The following is a 19,636-nucleotide window of genomic DNA, read 5'->3' as shown; positions in this document are numbered from 1 at the left end:
TCGTTAAGCGTCTGCTTTTGGCTCAGGGCATGATCCCGGCGTTCTGGGATCGAGTCCCACGTCAGACTCCTCCGCTGGGAGCCTGCTTCTTCCTCTCCCACTCCTCTGCTGTGTTCCCTCTCTCGCTGGCTCTCTGTCACATAAATAAATAAAATCTTAAAAAAAAAAAAAATATATTGCAAGATTGGGAAGTCTAGATCAAGGTTCTGGCACTTTGATGTCTGGTGAGGACCCACTTCCTGGTCCATAGATGGACATCATCTTTTGTCTTTACCTAGTGGAAGGGTTGAGGGATATTTCTAGGGCCTCTTTTATAAGGTCATTAATACTATTTATGAGATCACCACCCTCATGACCTAATCACTTCCCAGGGGCCCCACCTCCAAATACCTCCACATTGGGGATTTGGTTTCAACATATGAATGGTGTTTTGGAAGCTTATCTCAGACATCAGAACATTTTTTTTAAGATGACTTTTTTTTTTTTTAAGATTTTATTTATTTATTTGAGAGAGAGAGAGAGATGAGCAGGGAGGATGGGCAGAGGGAGAGGGAGAAGCAGGCTCCCCACTGAGCAGGGAACCAGGCATGGGACTCTATCCCAATTCCAGGACCCTGGGATCATAACCTGAGCCTAAGACAGACACGAAACTAACTGAGCCATTTGTAAATATTTCTGTCTGTATTTCTGTAAGCTAAATAATCTCCAAAAATATAATTGCATTATCACCTTTAAAAAGTAATAATTTTTTACTATCATATATTATTAGTTTTCACATTTTCCTGTTTTATAACCTTCTTTAAAAAACAGTTTGTTTAAATCAAACTAAATAAATTAAACCAAATAGCATCCATATAATGTGATTGGTCAATATGCCTCTCCAATATCATTTTATGTATAAAATATTCCTGTCAATTTTATTTTTTGAGCAAAATTTCGTTGAAGAAACTAAATTATTTGTACTGTAGAGTTTCCATGGTTTCTTACATAATTTCTTATATAATTATACTTGCAATCAAAATTGGCAACTGTAGTATATGGTTTTTAGTTCATCTTGCTCCAAACATGCGCAACACTGTCATCATATACATTTGATATATCCTGCAACTGACACACATCTAATAGAATAATTTTGTGTCACTACTACTAACTTACATTACAGTTTAATACTTTTGGTTCTTTCTGTCCTTAAGATTCCACTGAAGATATATCTTCAAAGTACCGTGTTTTAAAGTCATCAAAGTAGTTATTTTATGTGTTCTTATACCACCAAATAGAGACACAGTTAGAGGATCATTTATTTCATTTTACTCCTGAGTTTTAAGAATTGCTATTTAAATCTTTATTTTATTTTATAATTATAAAATACATTTACATGGTTTCAAATTCAAAGCCGTATCTGAAGATATATTTAAGAAATCTAGTTTCCATTGCTATCACCTCTGTCCTATTCATTTCCTCTTCCTCATATTTTATGGTTTACTTATTTATTATTAAATATTAACAAATAACATACAAATACATAAATTCATATTCTTCCATTATTAAATAACAGCATGTGTATATACTTTTTTTTGCTTCACATTTTCTACCTAGCAGTGTATCTGGTGATCACTGAATTGCAAGTTGTATTCTCTGGAAAGCACACTCTGAGATGGAAGTTAATGTAGAAGTCGTTTAGAGAGTTCTATTGGGACTACTATCTAGGGAAGGGAAAGGAAGGAAGTAAGATTGGGCAGGAGGAAGTGTTGGAATGAGATGCAGTCTCAGTATGGGCTTTTGCAAAACCCCTGTCAAGTTGGAACTGGACTGACCATTCAGAGTTGTCACATGTTGAGGTGAGGCGTCTGGGCTCTTACAGTCCCTTGTTGACCAGTCATTTGATGCACACTCCCACAGGAAAGAGGAGAAAACTTGGGTGAGGCTATACCCCTGGACTAAAGTAATTCCCAAAGAATGCTGAAAGGCAAAGTCTGTCTGCCAGTAGCAGTACCCCAAGCAGTGGGAAGAGGAGAGAAATCCTTCAGTCCTAAAGGGAGATATGGGTAGATACCATAGCATCCACAGGACATTCCCTAGTAGTATATGGAGGTATTCCTACCTACTTTTCACAAACTGGGGGTGGTACAGCAGTTTACTTGAGCAGACTTCTATAGATGGACATTTAGATTGTTTCCAATTAAGAGTAATCTTTTTTCTTTTTAAAGATTTTATTTTTTATTTGACAGAGAGAGAGAGAGAACAAACAGGGGGAACTGCAGAGGGAGAGGGAGAAGCAGGCTGAGCTCCCTCCACTGAGCAGGGAGACTGACATGGGTCTTGATCCCAGGACCCTGAGATCATGACCTGAACCGAAGGCAGATGCTTAAACCACTGAGCCACCCAGGCACCCCAAGAGTAATCTTGATGCATTATTTCCATCATGGAAATTAGCTCCTGGCTACTAACTCCCTCCCCAGGATTTATACTGAAGCAGCTATATATAGTAGGAAACACCTAAATAATCACACAAACACACAGGGAAATTCTATAGGATTAGTCATATGACCAAGAGAAATAAAAGCATGTGTCCACATAAAACACACAAGTATTCATAATAGCAAAAAAAAAAACTGAAACAGTCCAAAAGGCTATTAAACAGTGGATGGATGAACAAAACATGATATATCCATACCATGGAATATCATTCAGCAATGAAAAGAATGAAGTACTGATACATACTACAGCATGGAGGAACCTTAAAAACATTATTCTAAATGAAAGAAGCCAATCACAAAAGACCACATACTATATGTTCCTGTTTTTAAGAAATGTCCATAATAGGCAAATCTGTAGATAGAAAGTAGATTAGTGGTTTCCTACTATTGAATAGGTGGGGTTTTTTTGAGTGATAAATGTATTCTATTTGGTTACGGTAATGATTGTGGTAATGGTTGAACAGTTCAGAATATACTAAAACCATGGAATTTTATGATATGTGAATTATATCTCAATAAAGCTGTTGTAGTAAATGGGTAAATTTTATGATATGTGAATTATATCTCAATAAAGCTGTTGTAGTAAAAAAAGAAAAAAAATCCATGGCAAATCCCTCAACATACAGATAGCTGTATTAAAGTGATGTGTGTTAATGGTTAGGAATAGAGTCGGTACTGTAGAGATTCTAGTTTGTGGGACAGAGCATGTCTGGCCTTGCTGAGAGAAAGAATAAACTGGAGAAAAAACGGTTGAAATTGTGCTCATTTTTTCTAATGTCATTATACAGGGGCAGTCTCTGCCGGTTTCTGTAGTGAAGAAGTGGCAATCAACCCCACTGATGAAAATGTCCACCCGATTAAACTCTAGGCAGCTCTAAAACCCAGTTGGCTCTAAAACCCTGTAGAATTTAGAAACACATGTTCAGTGTTCTAAGAATGATTGTTTGCTCTTGATTTTCAGTATTTTGCTCTTAGCCCAAAAAGATTTTTAGAAACCCTTGCTCAGCTTTCCCAAGTCTCATCTGCCACTTGTAAATTTACAAGTACTTCAAGGCAAAATGGAATAGTGAATGTCAAGACTAACATTTTGTTCTTCCCTTCTCTCTCAGACATTGGCATCTTAAATCTTTGCTGCTTAGTTGCTCTTTATTGTTTGCTAACTGATTTTTATGTAAATTTTACTCTCCTTGTTTTCATAAGAGGTTTGATCTCCACCCAGTTACTCATATCATTATCAGAAATCAAACTCTGTTGTGCTCTTCCCATGTTTTACTGAATTGTATCTACTCTTTACTGACATTATATTTCAACAGTGCCTAGCCCCACAGTTGCTAGACTCTATGGTGACTTTGTTTGAATTAGACAGATTTTTTAAAGCAGATATTTCTGGGAAGATAGCTTGGAGGGGGAAAAACGTGGATTAAATATCAGGCTCTACTCTACTCTATAAGCTAAGTTTTTTGATGGCGTAAAATTTGTATAAACATGTATGGTGACCCTGTGCTTACTACAACAGTATATACTTGCTAAGTATTTGCTGAATCAATATATAAATTTTATTCTCATCTGGGAAATTAACCAGATTTCTGTTTCCTTCTACATAGAGACTATATCCACATGAATTCCATAATCTTTATGAAGTGTACGTAATTTAATGAATATATTACAATAAAGTTGGTAGAGATGTTACTAAATTTGTAGACTGAAAAATTCCTGTTTTTATGTAGCAGTTTTGTCATTATGTTGCTCAAGTCCCACATTTGGGATATTTAGACTCATGTATCAGTTGGCATTATACACAGTACACAACTGTCATCTAATTTGTGTTTATACTGATAACAGCTAAACATCTGAAACATGGCCTGTTAATATCTCAGTTCAGTTATGTGTTCAAAATAGGTAATCTTTAACAACTTCCATCTTTTCTTGACTATTTTTCAAAGTACTTAGCTTTGGAATGATTTTTGAGAAACCAATAAATACTTAGTAGGAATTTAACAAGTGTCCATAGCATTGAATTTTCTACTTCTTTGTTTCCCTCCTTTCTTCTCTATGCCCCACATGTAATTCATCAAAGTCACCATAATATCTTCACCCCCTTTCTACTTTTTTAGCCATTATCAGGTATAGGACTTCATTATATCAGCCCTGTTTTGCTTTAGAGCTTTCAGTTGCTTCTGTCCATTTGAAGCAGACACTGATGAAATTTGATTATAATATCAATTAATATGCCAAAAAAAAGGAGTGAATTAAGTCTGAATAACATGACAACCAGGCAAGAGTGGATGGATTCATTACAGGACAGTACAGTAATTTTCAAATGTGACAGTGAAGAGATTGTGAAAATTCAAATTACAACAGAAATCAAATTAATAAGTATTCATAGTATTTTAATTATTGAGGAGGGATTTATATTTCTGGTGAAGAGTTTGGGGATGATAAGAACATGAACACTAAGCCAATAAAAAGGAAGCAATACTGAGATTCAGTTTAAAAAGGTTGCATAAAAGATAATATACTAATAATGAAGTAGCAGGAAGAGAAATCAAGAATTCAATCTCATTTACAGTTGCACCACAAAGAATAAAATACCTAGGAAAAAATTTAACCAAGGAGATGAAAGACTTGTACTCTGAAAACTATGAAACATCAATGAAAGAAATTAAAGATAACACAAATTTAACCATATATTATGCTTATGGATTGGAAGAATTAATATTGTTAAAATGTGCATACTACCCAAAGCCGTATACAGATTCAAGGCAGTTCTTACCAAAATACACAAAATACCAATATTATTTTTATTTTTTACAGAACTAGAACAAGTAATTCTAAAATTTGTATGAAATCACAAAGACCCTGAATAGCCAATGCAAACGTGACAAAAGAGAACAAATCTGGAGGTATCACAGTCTCAGATTTCAAGATATACCACAAAGCTATACTAAAAAAATGGTATGACATGGGCACAAAGACAGATTGATGGAACAGGATAGACAGCCCAGATATAAATCCATGCTTATATGATCAACTGATCTATGACAAAAGAGGCAAGAATGTACAATGGAAAAAGAGTTTCTTCAATAAATGGTGCTGGGAATACTGGACAGCTATATGCCAAAAAATGAAACTTTACCACTTTCTTACACCATAGAGAAAAATAAACTCAAAATGGACCTATATGTGAGACCTGCAACCATAAAATTTCTTTAAGAAATAGACAATAATCTCTTAGAGATCTATCTTAGTAACATTTTTTTCTAGATACATCTCCTGAGGCAAGGGAAACAAAAGCAAAAAACAAACTATTGGGAATACACGAAAAAAGAAAGGTTTTGCACAGTGAAGGAAACCATCAACAAAACAAAAAGGCAACCTTCTGAATGGGAGAAGGCATGTAGAAATGATATATCCAATAAAAAGTTAATACTCAAAATATATAAAGAACTTAATACCAAAAAACCGCCAATGATCCAATTAGAAAATGGGCAGAGGAACTGAATAGACATTTTCCAAAGAAGACATACAGATGGCCAACAGGTACATGAAAAGATGCTCAGTATCACTAATCATTAGAGAAATGCAAATCAAAACCACAGTGAAATATTACCTTATACCAGTCAGAATGGCTGATACCAAAAACAGAAGAAACAAGTATTGAAAAGACTGTGAAGAAAAAGGAACCTCTGTGCACTGTTGGTGGGAATGTAAATTGGTGCAACCAACCACTGTGGAAAACAGTGTGGAAGTTCCTCAAAAAAATTAAAAATAGGAATACCACGTGATCCAGTAATTCCACTTCTGGGTATTTACCCAAAGGAAACAAAACCACTAATTTGAAAAGATACATTCACCTGTATGTTTATTGCAGCATTATTTACAATAACCAAGGTATGGAAGCCAACCCAAATTGATGTTAAATGTTTAAGCATGTAAGTTTCAAAAAAAAAAAAGATGGTACATTTTTATTTAAAATTGTTTACAAATTTGGAATATTGTATATGTGGTCTAAACTATAGCCATGAAGACTCTTTGTGTAAATTTGATGTAACTTCTATTGAATATTATTATAGAAATTTGTTTTTTCAGTATGGATAATTCATTGACTTCAACTCTCTTTAAAGCGATAGAGTAGCCAAAGCAATCTTGAAAAACAAAAAGCTGTAGGCATTACAGTTCCAGACTTCAAGCTATATTATAAAGCTGTAGTCATGAAGACAGTATGGTACTGGCACAAAAACAGACACATAGATCAAAGGAACAGAATAGAAAACCCAGAAATGGACCCACAACTATATGGTCAAGTACTCTGCAGTAAAGCAGCAAAGAATATCCAATGGAAAAAAGATAGTCTTTTCAACAAATGGTGTTGGGAAAATTGGACAGCGACATACAGAAGTTGAAACTGCACCACCTTCTTACACTATATATAAAAATAAATTCAAAATGGATGAAAGACCTAAATGTGAGACGGGAACCCATCAAAATCCTAGAAGAGAACACAGGCAGCAACTTCTTTGACCTTGGCCATAGCAACTCCTTAACTAGACACATCTCTGTAGGCAAGGGAAACAAAAGCAAAAATGAACTGTTGGGTCTTCTTCAAGATAAAAAGCTTCTGCACAGCAAAGGAACCAATCAACAGAACTAAAAGGCAGCCTACAGAATTGGAGAAGATATTTGTAAATGACATCTGATAAAGGGTTAGTATCCAAAATCTATAAAGCACCCCAAAAAACAAATAATCCAGTTAACAAGTGGGCAGGTGACATGAATAGACATTTTTCCAAAGACATGCAGATGGCTAAAAGGCAAATGAAAAGATGCTCAACATCTTTCATCATCAGGGAAATACAAATCAAAACCACAATGAGATACCACCTCACTCCTGTCAGAATGGCTGAAATTAACAAACCAGGAAACAACAGAGGGTGAGGATGTAGAGAAAGAAGAATCCTCTTGCACTGTTGGCAGGAATGCAAACTGGTGCAGCCACCCTGGAGAACACTACGGAGGTGCCTCAAAAAGTTAAAAATAGAACTACCCTAGATCCAGCAATTGAACTATTAAGTATCTACCCAAGAGATACAAAAATGCTGATTTGAAGGGGCACATGCACCCCAAATGTTATAGCAGCATTATCAACAATAGGCAAATTATGGAAAGAGCCCCAATATCCATCAAAGACATGGAGGCAGTTAGAGTGTATTAATGCTAAGTGGAATAAGTCAGTCAAAGAAAGACAAATACCATGATTTCACTCATATGTGGAATTTAAGAAACAAAACAGATGAACACAGGGGAAGGAAAAAAAAAGAGAGGGAAGCAAACCATGAGTCTCTTAAGTATAGAGAAAAACTGAAGGTTGATGGAGGGAGATGGGCAGGGGATGGGCTAAATGGGTGATGGGCATTAAGAAGGGCACTTGTGATGAGCACTGGGTGTTATATGTAAGTGATGAATCACGAAAATCTACTGAAACTAGTATTACACTATATGTTAACTAACTAGAATTTAAGTAAAAAATTAGAAAAGGAATGTGAGTAAAGGCCATCAAATGCCAGAGATAGAATTAAATATTCTTCTGTTACTATAGAGGTAGAAAAGAAATGAAATCTATTGAAGATATGTTTATAACTTTGAGACAAATTTGAAGTAAAAAATGAGAACTCTGGTATTATTACTATTCAATACTATAAATTATATTCTTGAAGCTGTGTGGTGGCAATTTTACATTGTTTAGAAGTAACTGGAGGTCATTATTTCCTTATTTGTCTTGAACAAAAATAAGAACCAGATATGAGAAATGCCAGGAGTATATGTGAGTACAAAATTTTTCTCATTGAAAGGGAGATAACATGCAACAATACCATTTCTATAACCTCATATAGGTGATTTTTCATGATTTCTCATCCTTAATGAGTCTGTAACATATGGTTACATTGTAACTTGTCATGTCAATTATGTATATTGTGTTTTCCTTTCACTTTTAAAAATCCTGTCCCAGAAACCTAACTAGCCAGATTATTATAAATTAATCAAATTCAAGGGGGGGAAAGTTCCGAACACTAGAAATTATCTGAAAATCTTGTGATTAGAGTTTACCATTCAGAGTAACTGTTTCTGGGTACAAATTTGACTTATTTTTTGCAAACTGAAATTTCCATATTCAAAGTGAGAAAGACATACATGAGAATTTGGGAACCAGTTAACTCATCCTGAACAAGAGTGCCTGAAGTTAATGTATTAAAGAACTGGAAAGTTGTAAATCTGTTAATATAGAAGAAATGAAAGAATTTTGAATTCATTCAGAGTTAAAGGCTGTGGAAATTTTTTCTTGCTAACAAAGTCTGAGGTGAATAAATTAATATTTGTCTTTTAGTCCATAATATGTGAATGAGATTTGAATCATAGAATTCTATTAAGTATAATACAGATTAATCTTTTTCTTTTAGAGCATTTTCTTTTAGGGCATTTTTATTTTTTTTTTTAATTTTATTTATTTATTTGAGAGAGAGGGAGAACATGAGAGAAAGAGATCATGAGCGGGGGCAGGGGGGTGGTAGAGGGAGAAGCAGATTCCCCGCGGAGCAGGGAGCCCGATGCGGGACTGGATCCGGGGACCTGGAATCATGACCTGAGCCGAAAGCAGACATTTGACTGAGCCACCCAGGCACCCTAGAGCATTTTTCATAGCTTTGTATTTATTTAAAAAGGTATAGCTTTCTCCGTATTTTTCATCCTCATAAATAATAAGGATCTTCATGAACAGAGAAAAATATTTAAATATGCACATTATGCTGCTGTTTTTGAACTATATTAAGTATAACTTTCATAATCATTACTATCAAAAGCATTTTTCCAAGACCATTTAAGTTCTTAATTTTTTAATTATAAACTATACTAATTCACAAATTTCTGAAGTTTCAGGAGAGGTATGCGTAAACTTTTTAAATTTAAAAACTAGGTTCCTGTATAACTGTGATAAAAATATAAACTAAATTTGAAAAACAAAAAGATTAATAAAGTCCATAAAACTTTAAGCTAACAATTACAAATCAATATTTTCCCTTCTGCAACATGTAAGAGCCAAGTACTTCTGTTTTCCTTGGAATGAACAGACTTCTTTGTAAACTTGCTGTGTGAAATATTGCCTTGTTTTCTAGTTCAGTCGTTTTTGACACTTGACAGAGTGTTACTTGTTGAGAGGGTTTGTAGTACATTTGTGCCTATATCAGAAAGAGGAAGAAAATATTTAAAGGTTTTTAAACTAAGACTCTAAGTTAAAAGATGAAATAAAATAAATTCACCCACCCTAAAATTTCTAAACACAAATACTTTCTTCCTTCTGTCCTCTGTAATATTACATACTCAATGAGAAACCAAGTCTTGAAAATGCAAATAGTGCTTATTTTTAATTCAGAAATCAAGGTAGACAACTTATTCTTCAGTGTATAATTTCAGTGGTTATCCTGTTCATAATTTGGTCCACTTTAGCCTAAAATTTTTAACAATATCAAGAACATAACAGAAGACAGAACCTGAAATAAGTGCTTCTAACTATTGAACTCTGAGCTGTGCCCCTTTTAGTTTTTATTAAATTCTTTTTCATTTAAACGTAAACTTACATAGACATATAATTAATAGAATAGTATTGTATGTTCACAGTGAATAAAGTGAAAAGTCATATATCTGTTTATCTTTAAGAGGTTTTATTTGTTCATCAAAATGCATGCTTTCCAATGTCCTTATTTTCTTTTTTGTTTTTTGCCCTTTGGCAATCTTTCTAGTTGTTAGTTTCTGCCCAAGTTATTCCTAAGGAGGATAGGCCACACAACTGAACACAGAGGCATGCAGAATCCGTCAGGGCTGCAAGATGTCACAAATATTCATAGTTTACTATGTTTCATTTTTCTTGATGCTTTGATAGTTGTGGATGGGGCAAGGTAACTAATGTCTGAAAGAAAAAGTGTGAGGAACAGAGGCAAAAGATGGAAAAGTATAGTCCATTGATGTGGAGGATGAGGGTATTAGCTTTTCTCCCATGTTTCAGCTATAATTCACTGTACTAATGAAAATTTTCTTCATTCATATATAAGTGATTCATACAGTGATAAGATCTATAGATTCCAAGTAACTTTTGACTAAGGTAGTATTCTTTTATACTAATTTTTGGAATGATATTTATGAAAAGAATTGAATTACTTTCTACCAATATGTTGAATACATCAACCCCGCAGCCTGTTTGCATATTCTGACCAGTTTATAGCAAGAATAATATATTGAAGAAAATAATATAAACATTCTCTCTTTCTTCTCCCTCTTTTTCTCCCTCCATCTCAGATTTCTGGACCAGTTGAGAATTTTACTGGCTGCATAGAAGTTATAGAAATCAATAACTGGGAATCTTTCATCCCATCCAAGGCAGTGAAAAAAATTCCTGTGGACAATTGCAGGTAAAATCCACTAATGGTTTTTCAAATACTTGTTTGAATAACCACACCAAAAGGTAACATTTCTATTTGAAATCATCTAATCAGGACCAAACTGCATTTCCTTCATTTCGATGTTGTTTCATACTTACACAGTTTATTTTTTTTTACAGACTACAGAATATTTATGCTATACCCCAATTAAGTTGGACCATTTATTCATATACATTTCAGTTTTGTGTTACATAAAATATATCATGTCTACCAGCAAATGATCAGTTAGTCTTGATCAGAAAATATCATCTGTCGAAGTATTTCAAATATAAGCCTTCTGACAGTCATGTATGTGGGTTATTGTTCAGAGTGCTAAAACGTTTCTTTAAAAATGTCACTTTAAAAAATTGTGGTTGTGCTCGAATTTCCGTTATCAGTGGCATTCCTTTCAAATAACCTGTGTCTGGCTACAGAACTATCTGTACACGTGGTAGTGGATGGGGTGGAGGTGAAGTAGAGAGATGGCACATTTGACACAATATTAGGCATACATGCCATTGGTATGAATTAGTTAAAAAAATTTTTTTCCTGACAGTTAAGAAAAAAAGGATCGTTTATGGAGCTTTATGGTGCATTGGAAAGGGTTCACACGGGTTAGAGATGATGGCATGGTATGGCAGGATGTATGATCATAGGACAGCATAAAAGTCTGTCAACAGCAGAAACACGTTGATTGATTTCACCAAAAAATTCTGAATTATTGAAATCCTTCTATGTACTATGGTCCAAGGGAAATAAACAGTCACACAGTGACTGTCCTTAAGGAGTTTATGGTGTAGTAGAGAAGATATTGATGAAATATTAAAATGAATATATAAATAGGAAGTGTGCTTTGGGGAAAAAACACAAAAGGCTATGAGAACTTTACGTATTTGAAAATCATCAAATCAGCTTTCTTCACAGTTTGAGGGGGTGGTGTATATTAAGAAATTAAAGAAATACTTTAGAAGGTAAAAGGATCATTCATTCCCCAATGTTTCACCTTTAGGCTACACATTTAAAATATATTTGTGGCACCTATTACACAATGGTAGACAGGGTGCTTATTTTGTTTGTGCTTTGTTTCTACTCAAATGAAAACTTGATGTCTTCCATTATACACAATAGATGGGTTCCAACAATTTTAATATAAATCAAATACTCAAAAGTCCTCATATTTTTACCATTTATTTCTAATTTTTTAATGTTTGGCTCCATTATTTATTGATTTGAAGTTAGCAATATTTCCTAACAATTATTTTACTGTCAGATTCTTTGCTCTCTACCTTTTCTGTTAAATATCAGTTTGCGACTGATAGTTAAATGAATAATGCGCAGTTACTAAGTAGTAAATCCATCGAAAAGGATATAATCCTTCGATAATTTATATAATCATCTGCTAATGTAGCAATTGATAAATTTTCTCTTTTTAATTTTATAAAAGTAGGACACACTTAACTTTTGTTTGTAAGAATAAGTATAAAACTGAGGTGCCTAGGTGGCTCAGTCAGTTGGGTGTCTGCCTTCAGCTCCAGTCATGGTCTCAGGGTCTTGGGATCCAGCCCTGCATCTGGCTCCCTGTTCAGCAAGGAGCCTGCTTCTCCCTCTGCCTTTGCCACTCCCCCTGCTTGTGCACACGTGTGCTCTCTCTCTCTCTCTCTCTCTCTCTGTCTGTCCAATGAATAAATAAAATCTTTTAAAAAAGAATAAAAAACAAAACCAAAATTCCTATGTAACCTCAGCTACCTGCAAGCCAATTGTAAACTTTTTCTTGGTCTCTCTTCTGTAGAAGTCCTATTCTATTGACCTCCATTAATTTGACCTTCATTTTGTGATATTGGTTCTTTAAACACTGTGCATGACTTACTGCTTCTAATGATATTATACCTCCCTATACTATCCAGCACAGATGAAGACATTTGAGAGGCATTTTGCTTGTAAGTAGGGTTAGGGCAAGCAGGGAGTATTAGATTTCTCTGAACATTTACTCTGCTTCTCTCACCAACCCCTAATATCACTTTTTTTTCATTTAGGATCACCTCTCTCAAGAGAGGCATTATACTAAATTGGTCTAGAATGCAGTTTTCAAAGCCTCATTCTGCAAATAATTGGCTATATGACACCGGGTAAGGTTTAAAAGTTCCCCATTCCTCAGTCTTACCTGTGAAATCAGAAAAATAACTCTTGCCTCAAAATGTTGTAAAAAAGATAAAACTGGACTCTCTTCTTTGTTCAAAGCTCAGTGACGTTGGCCTTCATTTCCAAATTTGCTACCATCTCCAGAAAATTGCGTCTTCTAGTCCCTCTTCCAGAACCCTCTTCTCCCTCTCCCATGGCCCTCATTCACAAGTCTGGCTTCTTTTCAGCAGTTAGACTGAAGCTTTACTATGACCTCATCCAAGAGGCCTTCCTAGAGGACCCAAAATGAAATGAGCCCCCACCTATGTCTCCTACTCACTGTTTATTTCCATATTTCTTTTTATTCATAACGAGGGATGATACTGTTTGAATATATTTATTTATTTATCCATAGGTTTCTTTTATGATTCTCTTCACCATAATGTGTGCTCCTCATGGGCATGGACTCTGTAGACCTCTTTCACTGCTATTTCCTCAAGGCCTGAAATAGTAGATGCTAAAAATTTTGCTGTATGAAGTATCTTGTGATTCAACTATGATTATTTCTTCCCACAAATTTTTATTATGAATTTTTTTTAGATTTATTCTACAGAGTGATTCTCAAATTTTTTGGTCTTTGCACTCTTAAAAAGAATGCTGTTGTTGACCGCAAAGAGCTTTTTTAATGTGGAATATATTTATCAGTATTTACCATATTAGAAATGAAAACTAAAGAAGTTTAAATATAATTATTTAACTCCTTTACAAGATAAATTCATTACATATTAATATAAATAACATAGAATAACATACTTTTATGAAAAATATCTATACTTACTAAAACAATAAAAATGAAAAGAGTGGCAGTGTTTCACATTTTTTGCAGATATACTTATTGTCAGACTTCATGACAACATATCTGTGCATTTATGAATCACAAAGACTAAGGTATAAAGTTTTAACATTCTAGTAATACATCACTGCTATTCTTTCTTTTTACAAAATAAGCATCCACTATCATTTTTAAGTATATAATATGAATCTTCAAAGCAAAATGTAAAAGCAAAATTTGATTACCCAGAAATGGGAATCCAAAGTTCATCACTTTATTCATTCAAATAATTTAGTCAAATTAAATATAAAATGAAACAAGAGAAATGAGGTAAATTACAATTTTCTCTAGATTTTTTTATATTTGTACCTTTATTTTTTTTTCATTTCTCAAGAGACAGGTTTCTTCCAGAAGCACAATCGATAAAACACGATTTATTTTTATAATTTCACCAGAGAAAAGCTGAAAGTACCTAACCAGCTTCAATAATCCTGTAAAATTAACTGCTAGTGATTTTTGTTCATTTTATACCTTATTCTGAGCTTTGCTTTAATGACTGCCTTATTTTTCTTTTTTTGTATAATTTTTATAATTTATACTTTATTTTTTATTTTTTTTATTATGATATGTTAGTGACCATACAGTACATCATTAGTTTTTGATGTAGTGTTCCATGATTCATTGTTTGCATATAACACCCAGTGCTCCATTCAATACATGCCCTCCTTAATACCCATCACTGGGCTAGCCCATACCCCCCCCCCCCCGCCAAAACCCTCAGATAGATTTTTAGCCATTCAGATACTTGTCTATGACAATGTGCTATGGGATTGACATACTCTTGGCCTCCTGGAGACATGCTTATCATTTACCTGTGAAGACTAGATTATGGACAAGAGCTGAAATTGTAGTTTGGTATTTATTCTATATTTGTACATTTGAAACTGAAGCAGAGAGGATTTTCTACATTAAACTAAATTTATCACAGATGTAGGAATTCTATTTTGAATATGCCTTGACATGGCTACCTTTTGTGACTGCCAGCTCAGTGTAATGTTTTTCAGACAGCTAATTTATGCCATAAGTTGCTGATTCCCTTGACAAGAACAATAGCATAGGAGACCTGCCTTCAGAAAATTTTGTTAGTATCTACCAGGCTGTGTGATAATAGACCATACAGTAACAGCCAACAACAATAACAACAGTATTAAATAAATAAAATAATAAATATTTTATTTCTGTATTCTTCATTTTTAAGACGTAAAGTCTAGTAAAACTGAGTTGACAGTTGATGTATTCATATGTGTTTACATTATTTCTTTTCTACTGTGTATTATTGCTTCACTTCTCTCATTATTGTACTTGGTTCCATTTTTCATTTCCATTATCTTCTTCTATGAGTTCATTCCTTATGACTTTCATTATATGTGTCATTGTCCACTTAGAACCTTGTAGGAAATATTCTGTCAACTTTATAATATTTTTAAAATCTTACTATTTGGGGCCCCTGGGTGGCTCATTTGGTTAAGCATCTGCCTTCAGCTCAGGTCATGATCCCAGTGTCCTGGGATTGAGCCTGGCATCCAGCTCCCTGCTCAGTGGGGAGCCTGCTTCTCCTTCTCCCTCTGAGCCCCCCGCCCCCCGCCCGCCACCTACTTGTGCTTACTCACTCTCTTGTGCTCTTTCTCTTTCTCTCTCTCTCTTAAATAAATAAGTCTTCAAAAAACTAAAAAAAATAAAAATCTTATTTAATTTATACCCTTAAAATCTATTTTTATTATTTTTAAGTATCTTATAAAAATTGTATATGTCTACAATGTACAATATTGTGATTTAATATACGTATACATAGTGAAATGACTACTGTAGTCAAACTAATTAACATATCCACCTCCTCACGTAGTTACTATTTGTTCTTATGGTGTGACCACCTGGAAACTAGTCTCATAGCAAATTTCCAGTATTTAATACAGTATTATTAACTATGATCATCATATTATATATTAGATCTCTAAACTATATAAATTACATAACTCTAGTCCTACATAAATTCAATTATATACTCTTTAACCAACATCTCCCCATTACCCTTCACCTACTCGAACCAGGTAACCACCATTCTACTCTCTGCTTCTATGTCTTTGACTTTTTTAGATTTCACATAAGCGAGATCATGCAATTTTTTTCTTTCTGCATGTAGCTTATGTCACTTAGCATAATGTCTTCTAGGTTCATCCATGTTGTCGCAAATGACAGATCTCCTTCTTGATTAAGGCTGAATAATATTCTGTTATTCATATATACCATAGTTTCTTTATCTGTTCATTTATTGATGGACACTTAGATTGTTTCCGTATCTTGGCTGCTGTGAATAATGCTTCAATGAATACAGAAGTGCAGATATCTCTTCAAGTTACTGATCTCATTTCCTCTGTGTATATATCCAAAAAAAGGATTGCTGGATCATTTGGTAATTCTATTTTTAGTTTTTTGAACTCCATACAGTGTTCTATTAGTAGCTATACTAGCAGTGTACAGGGCTCCCCTTTTCTTCACATCCCTGCCAAGATTTATTTTCTTTTTCCTCTCCCTCCCTCCCTCTGTCCCCCTCCCCTTCCTTCCTTCCTTCCTTCCTTCCTTCCTTCCTTCCTTCCTTCCTTCCTTCCTTTCTCTCTTTCTCTCTTTCTTTCTGCCTGCCTTTCTTTCACAGCCATCCTAATGTGTATGAAGTGATATCTCATTGTGGTTGAAATTTGTGCTTTTCTGATGATCACTGATATTGAGCTTCTTTTCATATATCTGTTGGCCATTTGTATATCTTCTTTGGAAAAAGTCTATTCCTTTGGCCTTTTTTAAATTGGATTGTTTGTCTTTTTGCTATTGAGTCAGGTGAGTTTCTTAGATATTTTGGATATTAACCCCTTATCAGATATATAGTTTATAGATATTTTCTACTAGTTCATAGGTTGCATTTTCATTTTGTTGATGGTTTCTTTTGCTGTGCAAAAGCATTTTTTTAAATGTAGTCCCACTTTTGTATTTTTTGCTTTTTTTGCCTGAGGTTTCAGTGTCATCCAAAAAAATCATTGCCATGGCCAATGTCAGAGAGCTTTTCCTTATGTTTTCTTCTAGGAGTTTTATAGTTTCAGGTCTTCCATATAAGTTTTTAATCCATTTTAAAATGTTTTTTATTTATAGCATCAGGTAAGAGTCCAATTTCATTCTTTTGTATTTGGATAGCTAGTTTTCCCAACACCATTTCTTAAACTTTACTTTAAATAGGGATGCCTATTTATATTAAATTAAATTAAATTAGGGGCATCTGGGTGGCTCAGTTGGTTACACGTCTGCCTTCCACTCAGGTCATGATCTCAAGGTCCTGGAATCGAGCCTCACATCAGGTTCCCTGCTCAGCAAGAAGTCTGCGTCTCCCTCTCCCTGTGCCCCTACTCCCACTTGTGCTCTCTCTCTTTCTTCCCTCTCTCTCAAATAAGTAAATAAAATTTTTAAATATGTAGATTTGCATTGAAGATATATTATTTTTGTTTGGGTGGTTGGTTTTTTTTATTATAATCGTATTTTGTTATTATATTATGTTAGTCACCATACAGTACATCCCTAGTTTTTGATGTAAAGTTCGATGATTCATTAGTTGCGTATAACACCCAGTGCACCATGCAATACGTGCACTCCTTACTACCCATCACCAGCCTGTCCCATTCCCCCACCCCCCTCCCCTCTGAAGCCCTCAGTTTTTATCAGAGTCCATAATCTTTCATGCTTCATTCCCCTTTCTGATTACCCACCCCTTCTTTATGCCTTTCTTCTACCGATCTTCCAAGTTCTTATGTTCCATAGATGAGAGAAACCATATGATAATTGTTTTTCTCTGCTTGACTTATTTCACTTAGCATTATCTCCTCCAGTGTCGTCCATGTTGCAGCAAATGTTGAGAAATCGTTCTTTCTGATAGTTGAGTAATATTCCATTGTATATATGGACCACATCTTCTTAATCCAGTCATCTGTTGAAGGGCATCTCGGCTCCTTCCACGATTTAGCTATTGTGGACAATTCTCAACAAGATCCTAGCTAATAGGATCCAACAGTACATTAAAAGGATTATCCATCATGACCAAGTGGGATTCATCCCTGGGATGCAAGGGTGGTTCAACATTCACAAATCTATCAGTGTGATAGATTATATCAACAAGAAGAAAAGCCAAAAATCATACAATCCTCTCAATAGATGCAGAAAAAGCATTTGACAAAACACAGCATCCTTTCCTGATTAAAACCCTTCAGAGTGTAGGGATAGAGGGTCCATTCCCCAATCTCATAAAAACAATCTATGAAAAGCCTACAGTAAATATCATTCTCAATGGGGAAAAGCTGGAAGCTTTTCCCTTAAGATCAGGAACACGACAAGGATGCCCACTCTCACCATTATTACACTGAAGATATATTAAATTTTTTTAAATATGATGGATCAACCATGTCAAGTATTTTAATTCTTTCATATTTGAAATTAAGGGTATAGTGGAAACTTTGCTTCATAAGGTCATGCTATGGAAAATGTTTTAGCTATATTTTAATCAAATTCTACAGTTCTACATGAAGGAAAATATAGAGATGATGTACTTGTATACTTGAAAAATGTGTGTATCTTCTCAGACAGCTTTATTTGTTTCTCATATGTCAGATATTTTTGTTTGTTTTTGCTTTTAATTTGTATTTGTCTTGGAAATTTAGGATAAAAAATACACACACACACACACACCAGAGAGAGAAATAGGTGTTTTTCATTTCTGAACTCTTCAAATCCAAACTAGTTAATACTAATGGTCTTAATCGTAAATAAAATTTAGAAAATGCATAGTTATTTTATCTAAATATACCTGAACGTTTCTGTCATCTCATATTTTTTGAAATTTCTGATATCTTAAATCTACTTCACAATATTTAAAAATATTTCCTCTCTAGAATTCCATCGTGGACTTAATTACATATTTCAGGATTCTTATGATTTGGGTATGACAAGATGTCCCTAATCTATATGGGTATAGTTTATTTATTAATAAATGTGGGCAAAAAGAAGAGACACATAAATTCCCTAGGTAGTTGTGTCTAAAGATACCACAGAATAAAACTGATAAATGCATAATTGAAGTCTTCAGCAATCTAAGCTTTACACACATCTAAGGTAATTAATTACATGTTTGTGGACATAGCATGTATTGTTTGGCCACACCTCATATATCAGCAATAGAGTGACCAGTTTTGTAGAATTCTAATTTCCTGATGTCTCAGAAAATGACTTGAGTCTGATATATGTGTGACTTCTGCCCTCCCCATGATCACAAGGGAACTTGTGTTTAAATGTTTAGCTTTTGTTAAACTCTTTTTACTTACATTTTTCAAGTGAAGTGATACCGTGATTTTACTTACACTCTGATTCTACAGCTCAGAGCAACCTAGTAGAAAAGGAAGAACAGTAACTCTGGAACCACGCATTGAATGGTGGTTGTGCCACTTACTATCTCTGAGAATTCTTCCTTCATTTATAAATGGTGATAATGTTAGTAATACTGGCCACAGAATGTTGCTATAAGGGATTCATGATTCAATTATATACTTAAAAAAATATTCTCAATGGTGTCAAATGCACACTTATTATTACTAGGTAACTATTGTTGTCATTGTAATTTTTGTTTATCATTTGTTCTTCCTCAAATAAAAGATTAG

General features: G+C 34.3%; 1 protein-coding gene across 1 annotated transcript in view; it reads left to right on the top strand.

Moving 5' to 3' along the window:
- Positions 1-19,636, top strand: part of EYS (eyes shut homolog) — a 1,472,707-nt gene that overhangs the window by 969,492 nt on the left and 483,579 nt on the right. The window contains 1 exon segment of the mRNA XM_044387239.3: positions 10,821-10,933. Within this exon segment, the coding sequence (XP_044243174.2) occupies positions 10,821-10,933 (113 nt within the window).

This window comes from Ursus arctos, unplaced genomic scaffold (genome assembly GCF_023065955.2).
Source record: "Ursus arctos isolate Adak ecotype North America unplaced genomic scaffold, UrsArc2.0 scaffold_29, whole genome shotgun sequence".
Taxonomy (NCBI): domain Eukaryota; kingdom Metazoa; phylum Chordata; class Mammalia; order Carnivora; family Ursidae; genus Ursus; species Ursus arctos.
Note: the sequence above shows the minus strand (reverse complement) of the source record. Positions and strands in the feature narration are given on the sequence as shown.